At 43.8% G+C, this 9,854-nt stretch overlaps 1 protein-coding gene across 1 annotated transcript; it reads left to right on the top strand.

Moving 5' to 3' along the window:
* Positions 1 to 571: 571 nt before the first annotated feature.
* On the top strand, positions 572 to 1,696 carry LOC116427069 (uncharacterized). The gene is made up of 2 exons (XM_031976974.1): positions 572 to 836; positions 954 to 1,696. The coding sequence occupies exons 1-2, from the start codon at positions 572 to 574 to the stop codon at positions 1,694 to 1,696; spliced, it is 1,008 nt and encodes a 335-aa protein (XP_031832834.1).
* Positions 1,697 to 9,854: the final 8,158 nt, after the last annotated feature.

Here is a 9,854-nt window from a genome sequence, read left to right on the forward strand (position 1 = left end):
GGGTTGGCCCCGCGGGCCAATAATAGTGGAAAGATGGGTACCGGGGGTTAGTATAAAGTTTCCGGACATATTAGCCACCCGTCGAATTAGCGTTGCGAGAAAATGCCCTGCTCGGTGTCGATCCCAGGGGAGGCGATCCGCTCGTGGTCCCCCCTCTCGTTGCTTTTTGGGGTGAGCCAGGAAAGAGGGCACCCTCGAGAAAGGGCGGGGCCCTCAACAAAAGGGGCCCCGAAGAAAACCAACCCCTGGGTGGAGTTAGCACCCCGTATATATTCTTCCGGAATGATCCCTCGGGGTGCAGAACACGGTGTACCATCATGCCGTGAACATCTCGTGATTCCTCGATACTTTGACATTCAAAAAACAATATTTCCACAGTCTACCAAGTGTTCCTTAAAATCCCGTGATACTTTTATTCGATAATAGAACGGTTCAGTTACTACGTGACATCCAGTGTACCGATGGGACTCTAGTGCAGAATAGAGTTTTAGTGGCCGAAGGATTGATCAGTGTTCTCTTGTGAATTAGAACGAGGCTGTAAAGCAACACGAGAGAAGATTAAGCAGCAATCATGTCCCGAAGTTTCCTCGTGGACTCACTAATCGGCAACAACTCGCCACCAGCGTATCCATTACCTTACTACGGAAATCAATTGCCAAGCTATATGTTTAACTTTTTTAATCTGGGTCTGGGCTATCAGCCGATTAGACCGGTGCCTAGGCCGGCCGCCATGTCTGTCCCGGTTCCCATTAGCCCGCCGGCTTCTTTGGGGAACTTGCCTGTTCCTGGTCAAAGTCCTCCGTCGCCTTTGAACACTTCGGCTAGCAGGCTGTCAGGTAATTATCCTTCTATTAGATATATAAATATTGATGATAGAAAGCTACTAAAGGTCTTTTTTTCACTTGTATCGTGATTAACGGACGATCGAAGCTAAGAACATTTTGGGTTTACAGATGTTTCAGTTCCGAGCGAATCGCCGTCCAGAAACAGCACCCCAACTCCACCTCCGAAATCACCGAATTCCATGGGGAACAGCTCGAAGAGGATTCGCACCGCTTTCACCAGTACTCAGTTGTTAGAGCTGGAACGCGAATTCGCTTCGAACATGTATCTATCACGACTACGAAGGATCGAGATCGCGACAAACTTGAGGCTGTCCGAGAAGCAGGTGAAGATCTGGTTCCAGAATCGCAGGGTGAAGTACAAGAAAGAAGACTTGCCTGCTGGCCAGAGTCAAAAATGTTGCTGCCTCAGGACTTGTGGGAAGAAGAAGGACGGATGTGAAGATGCATCTAATCGGAAGTGTGAAGACGAAGAAAAATCGTTGAAGAATGAGAAAGCGGAAACATCCGCGGACCTGGTTAGCCATGAAGAATCTTCCAATCCTATAACAGAAGGGTTCGAGCGATCGATAACGTTGCCGCAGGACAATTTGCACATCCATCAGAATACCGAAGAAAAATTAAATGTTCCGAGGGTCAGTCCTGTTCCCGAATATCCTGGTTATGAGGCAGTGGCGCACAATTTATCCAGGACTTTGAAGAGGACCATGAGCGAGCGAGAGGAGCCGGACGATAAAAAGAGACGGATCGACAGCTTGGTTGCTTATCAGAACACGATTCAGGACACCGTTGGCCCAGTGTTCAGGAACATTGGATGTACTAAGCATACCGTAGAAAGAATTGTTAATTCTTAGAGAACAAACAGGATTGTTTACAATCCTTGACACACTTGCATTTCGATGTAAATACGTTGCTCTGGGCTTTGTAAATATTGTATTATAGATATATTTTTGTACGATTGAGATAGCAGTATCGGAACCAAAAGGCTGTATATTTTTAATATAAGTTACAGATAAATAAAATGGATCTTTTATATATTCAAGGCTGTGTTATGGTTTATTTGTGCGATTAAAAGTTCTCTGTACGCATTGTCGAAGGTCCAGGAAATGTTATCTAGATTCAATAGTATCATCAGTTGTAAACAGTTTCATGATTCAACAACAATATAATATTACACTTGCGTAAATATTAATTAATTCGTGGTTTGACAGGAAATTCAGGATAAATTGTAGGTTGGGTTGGTTGGTAAATATGTTATTATTTGCATTTGGAGAGTCTTCTGGCTGTAGTCTCGTAACGAATGAGACGATCGATGATATATCATTGCAGTAACCATGTGATCATTGATTTCTGTAGGTTGTTTGTTATCTCAGTTTGTTCAGGTTTTATGTTTTCGTTTTGGGTCATTCATACGTGAAAAGTACTACGAGAGGACGACGCTGTGTTTATTTACGTTGGTATCGGAAATTTAGTGCACGCAAATTCCTGCGGATAAATACACGTTTTCCTTTTGGACATGATATTCCACGAATGCGTCACCGACAACGACAGAAAACACGAAACGAAAAATTCGAGTGACTCGTGCACGTTGTGTAACGCGAGGGGTCGATTAAAAAAACCGAAATCAAAGTGGTATGGTTTGAAGCATGCAGTTTATATGAGCCTATCGTCGATTACTTTGAATTATTCATAGCATTTATTATTGTCCTCTTGAGTGTTCAACTAATATTTACTTACCCTGCTTCATTTTTTAGTTGATGAAAAGAATATCAATTTATTACAAATCAAACAAATACACACCCAATGGTAATCTTTTTTATTTCTTTATCACATTTCTAACAATTCATCACTCCCATTTATTCTCATTTTTTCTCTATTCGTTTTTGATTGATTTTTTGTTTGTCATATACAATTTACAAACCGAAGAAAATCACTGTTGTTATATTTCATCCGAGATACGGACTAAATGAAGAATGAATAAATAACAAAATATTGCAGTAACAAATGTCCACCATTCGTAAGCAATTCAATTCAAATCACCACAAATATTTTTACAAGAAAGTATCACAAGATTCAACTACTAGTTACCAACATGCAAAATATGTATCAGTCAGTGTTACAATTCTCCAATCAGAAGTAAAAGTCGCACAATAGAATGACCAAGGAAACAATTCTCCTAATCCGGCTCAACCTAAAACGGATTAAAGAAACTGAACTGGAAGCAGGAAGGAAGAAAGTATGAGATGACGACAGCAGGCAAGAGAAAGAGAGAGAAGGGTGAACGAAGGACACGGAGGGCTGGAGGATCTCAAAACGCGTAGTCGTAGCCGCCGCGTTCGAGTTATTGTTGGCGAGAAATCGGCCGTGATGCCGTAAATCCTGGAAATTTGTCAAGAGGCCCCCACTTTGGGTTAAATTTAAGGTAAAACGTAGTTAATGGTGTTAAGGAGCTGCTCGACAATGCCAGGAGGCACTCTCGTATTCTCGTCGATCGACAATGGGACACTTGTGTTGCCTTCGTTCGCGCAGCGGGCGAACTGAACGTGAAAATCGGCTGCCCTTTTTTTCGGTCCCTGGAGTTCGTCGGGGTCCCATTCACCTGGAACCCCGAAAAGTTCTCTTGGAGTTTGCCGTTCTCCGGTACACGCTCATTCATCTGGGCGTCGCGTAGCTAGACAGGAGCCAACCGATGAATGACCGGCTCCGGGAAAAGTCCGAATCAAAAAATTGTCACCCTCGCGCTCCGGCCAACTTCCTTTCTTTCGTTCTTTCTTTCTTATCCCTGGTTCCTGGGAGACGTACCCGGGTTAAGGATGGCTCGAAACTTTTGACGATCGGTTCATTGAGTTTAAAGAACGTTTAGCGGGCCTGCAGCGCGAGCTTGACTCCAAATTTCGCGGTCCCTTAACGCATACACGGCCACTTCAGGTCGTGTTTTGTTTGAATTTTCGTTGTCGAATGGACCCTGCTGAAAATGCTTCAAAGTATCGTCGCTATTCGAGATGAGTGTGTCATAGTTTATTAATGAGTTTATTGCTCGAGAATGGGGAACGGGAGAAATATAATAGAATGTTTGCTGTATGCGGACTAGGTTTTGATTTTCAATTACAGGGCTGAAATACGTTAATGGGAAGTTGAATAAAATATAATAAATTTCCAAGTTTGGATAATTCTCATTAGTATATGAAATTTCGATTGTTCGAATTTTTTAGTATGTCGGATGTTTGTGCCACGTAGACATTAAAATTTGTAAAGTGAAAACAGAAGTGCTGCGAGATGCGTGTTTTAGGCGTGATAATGCGAGGAATTGCACGATTCACTCTGTGGCTTTCAATTACTTTGCTCCGCAAACGAGCTTGTTTTATTACGTACGAAGTCGGCTAATGAAAGAGCATATCTCGACGTCGTAATTACGTTACCGTTAGAGCGTACGGTGAATTTTCATCTCCGCTCACGACCAAATACAGTTGCCTAGAGGAACAAATAATCAGTTTAGACAGTGTACCGTGCGTGACATGGCAGAGAATGTTGCGGTTGATTATAGTGGACGTACAGGTGGATTTCCAGGGACCAAGAAAGGTTGTACCATAAAGCTTAATGAAAAGTAGCATTTAATCTAATCATTTTATCATCACATCATCCCTTGTATTCGAATGCAAGCTGAATAATGAAGCAAATGCAAGAACCGCAACTGAGAAGTAGATTGAAAATTGTCTTCGGATTGACGATACATCTTATATTAACAAATTCGGTAAAGATGAAAACTGTAGTGCTCTGAAACGAATCCTGCGGTCTCTTTTGAAATTATAGTATTGCCTTAGTAACTACAGTGTTGCATCAGAAACTATAGTGTCAACTTGATAACTACGATATTAACGTAGAAATTATGTAGCTTACAAGATCGAATTGAGTATTACAGTTGACTGTTACGTCAAAAAATTTAAATTCATTCACTTTTAAACTAGCTTTCATCTACATAAAACCTGCCAAGAGATTCGCACATCTATACAAATGCTAATCAACAATTATCCAGTTCAACAAATAAGAAAATCCATGCCCAAAAGATCGATTGACCACCCAACTCGTTGAATAAACATAACCTCGAAAATCGGCTGTTGAAAAAGCTTCCATGACGCGGTGCCGATATCTGACTAAACCACGCACAGTCCGCGTATTCCTCCTAATAATCGAAACTCTGAATCTCGATCGAGCACTCGGTACGGCACCGGATTGCGATCCGTAAATTCTGTATCGACCTAAATGATTCTGCGACGGCAGCATCGCTGGGTGTTCGAGCTGCAATTCAATTTTCCGGGTTCTCGCACCCCCGACACGCTCCCGGATTCAATCCCGATCCTTGGGTACGTGAGCGATATGCGAATACACTGGCCGCCGGATCCTCTGCACATCCATTAACATTTGAACCATTTTAGGGGACAGAGCTACGTATCCAGCCGGCTAACGAGGAGTCGGATAATTAGACATGTTTCGCCTTGGCGAGCCCTGGCGAGACTCCCACCGAATGTGAATTAAACCTAACCAAGGGACGTTGCGTTGACGGACTGATCTTATTACCTGCATGGAGCCAGGCAAGCGACCTCGGACGCTAGAATCACGGATGTTTCCCATGGAAACTTCGCAAACACCATGCACCACAAGGCTGACAGTTTCATTGTCCCGAGGACGTTGTGGTTATTGTACCTCGGGAACGCGTCGCCGATTATATTACCGTAATCGCTATTGGAATTGCAATTACGGGACCGTTTCATTAATTACGGTGAACCGTCATTGCGATTGATTCGTAATAAATTTGTATTGGCCGTGGAAATCATCGGTGTCGAATAATTTCGTCGATTCGATTACGCTCGCACACTACGTATAGCAGCGCAACAGCGAGTCAAAGGGATGATCTTCATTTGGGGATGAGCCGCGCGTAATTCAGTCGTGCGACTGGATACAGAACGGATGCTGTCGCTTGTATTGGACTGGCCTACAACGCTACCATGTACTACGTCTTTGACTTCGCTTTCTACGACGGTATCTATCATTGAATGGAGCACATTGAAGGTCCTATAATTCGAATGGCTTATGTGGCTCGGCGAAGCAATGGCGAGTCTCTGCGGTGTTCGTGTTATCTGTGGCTAATAGTGCAGTGCAAATGGACAAGAGCTAGTTCCTTATCAACAAACAAATAGTATAGGATGATGAAAAATATAATTTAACTAAGTGTAATTGCTAACAAATCTGTCTTCTAACACACTCCCTGAATTATAGAAAATTTTGTAAAATAATCGGAGAACAATGAAACGCTAAAATTAAAACTTGACTACCTCAAAGTACCAATTTAATAGAGAAAAATAAAAAGTAGTGACTTACGAAACGTATAATAGATGGCCAGTTTAACCAAGCAAGGAAAGAAGAAAATCTCTCTTGAATTTATTCATACGCCAGAAATCACCCCCCGTCGTTTCGCTTCGCTCTGTAGTTTCGGTTGCAGCCGGTATGGACGGTCACCGAGACAATTTCACACGACGTCTAAATGGTAACCGCGTTTCCCTGTTTCGCGTTCCTAACCAAAAATAGTGGAACTGTTCGTGGCGTTGTCCTGGGGTACGTGGAGTGGGTATTAATGAGTCCGAACGACTCGCGACCACTCGAGAAAAACTGCGGTCCTCGAGTCCACTGGGGAGGAAACCGCAACGGTTTCTCGCGCTCGGAAACAAACGAACGCGTCGCTGAAGGGAGAAGACGAGACGCGATTCGCCAGCATCGGAGAAAGACGGAACGAGAGAGCACCTGGGGGAAGAGAGAAGGACGGCCGGTGAGTCGCAGCGTTCCGGTTCCGGAGCGTTAATTCATTTTATCTTATGCGCACTGAAGTGGCGCTCGATCAAAGTTGAAAAGAGTCAGCGCGACAGCACTTGAAAGCCCCGCAGAATGGCGGGGGTTGCTGCTCTTGGCAGACTCTCCCGTGGCTGTCGAAGGGGAACAGTGACAAGACGACAGAGAGCCAACAGAACACGATGCCGGCCACTCGAAACTTGAAACCGTCTCTTTTCCCCTTTCTCTTGTGCGCTTCGTGTTTCGACGATAGCAAGGACAATGGCGGCGAACGCCATTGGTTCGCGCGTACACTACGATCGTCACTTCTGAAATAGTCTTTTTCTTATCTTTATTTTGTTATATTATGGGTTTAGTCGAAGAGTCTAGTTAATCACTTGCGCTGGAAATGAATTCAGAAATTTGGTAAAGTCTCCTGCGATGAATTTTGTTTTTACCTATTTTACACTGATATATACACTAATTTTGTTTGTTATTCATTCTGTATAAATCTGTAAGCTAAATATTGTTGTTTGGTTAAAATACCATCCTGAGTAGTTTACAGACCTTTACTTTCTCTTGAAAGCGTAATGTAGAGATGTAAACCCTCAATTTTGTGTTTATCGCGATTAAAATTTGAAACATTTGTATTCATAAGAAAGTTAATTTTTTAAATTGTAGCTGAATCTTGAACCTTTTTCGAAAGAAGATAATATAATATCCAATTTGCTCTAATATGGAAGCGATCCTTATGTTTATAAGATTGGCAGAACCACATCCGCAAGTTTGACGCAGTGTGTGCGGTGAGGTTCATGTTTGAACTAAGTTTCAGACGTGCAGCACCATGACGAATTCCCTGCCTCACGAAACAACGCTTGCCTGGGTAATATTGGAAGACACTGACAGTATGAAAGTGACAGGGGCGTTTGACATTTCCCAGCAAAATTTATTCAACTCAAGCGTGACCCAATCGAATTTTCATTCGCCGGATATGGTCACGTTCTCCGGTACACGGGTGACGGCGGTCCCACGGTGACTGGAAAACGCGGGTTACTTGGAAATTTTTCGACGCTATTTCCCATTCCGCGCTCTGTCGGTTGTAATCGCCGGACGCGCTGAAACTCGGTCACCATTAAAATATTTACTCGTGGATTATCTTTTTGATCGTTGGTTCGCCAACCTGTGACCCAGTTTCAGGGTGATACATGAAAAATTGACGCAAGTTAAATTGTTTGAAATTACAGACGACGGATTATTTTAAGATTTCAAAAGCAAATAAAAAAGAGATCCGATTGCAGAACATTAATCTACAATATGTTTAACATGGCAAAAAGTCTAAAAACAGATGTCCTCGCGACATTTGTGTTTATCCCTTTCCTAAATTGGTGAATTTCCTATCCACCGATGTAGTAATTACTATGTTCCTCGCTTTCTGTAATAAACTTGATTTTAATCAAAATTCGAAGCTGCTCGTTCTCGGTCGAGTCCTAAGAGTGTAGTTCGCGCATAATTCGCCGTGAATTTCCAATCAGAACCTGGGTCCGCACTTTCCTCGTGTATTCGGCGACCGGCAGCGGAACGTGGTATAATGTCGAGTTCTATAAAGAACGAATTATCACGGTTCGTCGGCGCAGCGAGCTCGCGCGCTCCATTTTGTCGTTCAGCTTTAGTTGACCGGCCAGCCGCGCACAGTGTCTGCCCAATGACGTCGCACAAAACTCCGGCTTGCTTTTCGGGAAACGTGAAAGTCCGTTCGCGCACGCTGCTTTTCACGTCGCGAGGCGGGCCTGCATTGTATCTACGAGCGGCTTGGGATCGGACTTACATTCTGGGTTTAGCTCGACGACCGAGCTACGCGCACTGTTCGCGGCCAATGACGTGAGAATAATTCCGCTGCGCCGCCCACAAACACGGGTTTCACCTTTTTACCTACCTGAATTTACGGGGTGAACACACGCTCGCGGAATTCACGAGGGCGTCGTGTGTTGTCGGCCCGTTACCTCGGCTATTTGCCGGTCGTGAACACGAGAGCCTGTCATCGATGGGAACCAATTTACGAGACGACCGAAACTTTTATTGTCGCTGGGAAATGCAACTACAAAGCCACCATGGAATCAGTTTGTGCCAGGATTCCTTTTGAAACCGCGGGCTTTCCGTTTTTGCTGGCGTTTCGTTGAGAAAGCACTTAATGTAACGTTTAATGGGCCACCGCGGCTTACCCTTTCAATCGACTCAAAGAGACGCAGTTAATATTTTGATTATAGTTTAGAAACAGTTCTATTTCGTGTTTCATTTGTACAATCGGAAGGTGATTATATTTCTATAGTGAAATCTGATTCAGTAACAGAGTTCGTTCGAACGTAACAAAGTTGATCGCTCGAATATTAAGGAAATTGCTTTCCCGGAAGGAGGAGAGTGCCATTCACGATTAAATAAAACGTTCGGAGTACCTAAATTACTTCTCCCCGGAAGATTCTATAAAGGAGCGAATTATACCTCGGGATAAAGTTGTTCTCGCCGTGAAAGAAAGTTCTGAAACCCGTCGGAACAGGTCCCGCTGTTCCAGTCTCTAAGAGCGAGCTGCGTCAAAGTGACCCGATTTTCCAGAGTTTCCGTGATAGGAGCAATAAAGGGGGGAGGGTTTCGACGAGTCATTAGACGATCGTTACGCGCGGCAGGTGCACGCGGCGGCCTGCACTATGTCCCAGCGCCGTGCGCTGTTTGATTCTCTTGTTTCCAGCAGTGAACACGCGTGCACTCGCGCATCTGCGCCCGAACCGTGTCCGTCGAATTCCTGCCCCCATACTATTTTCAGGAAATTGCTACGGGTTCCATCAGATCGGTTTAAACGAAACGATCGGCCGACCGTGACGATCGGTTCCTTCAACGGGCGCTGCGAAGGGTTAATAATCGGTGGACGATGCCAGCCGGTCTCAATAACGTTGGGCTAGAGTCGATATTGCTGTTTTATCGACTCCTCCGCGTAAGAAATCGATATCTGGCTGAACGTTGCTCGATGTTAGTACATTTCTTACGGGTGAGCCCAAAAGTTTACTGTTTCATTGATCGTTTAAATGAGCTGAAGTCTTAGAAATCGTATTGATAAATTGAATTATCAGTTGAAAGGATAGAAATTTTGCTTTGTTTTGTTATACTTATTATTTCCCTTACTATGTAATTTCTTAACCGTTT

The sequence above is a fragment of the Nomia melanderi genome, chromosome 6 (genome assembly GCF_051020985.1).
Source record: "Nomia melanderi isolate GNS246 chromosome 6, iyNomMela1, whole genome shotgun sequence".
Lineage (NCBI taxonomy): Eukaryota > Metazoa > Arthropoda > Insecta > Hymenoptera > Halictidae > Nomia > Nomia melanderi.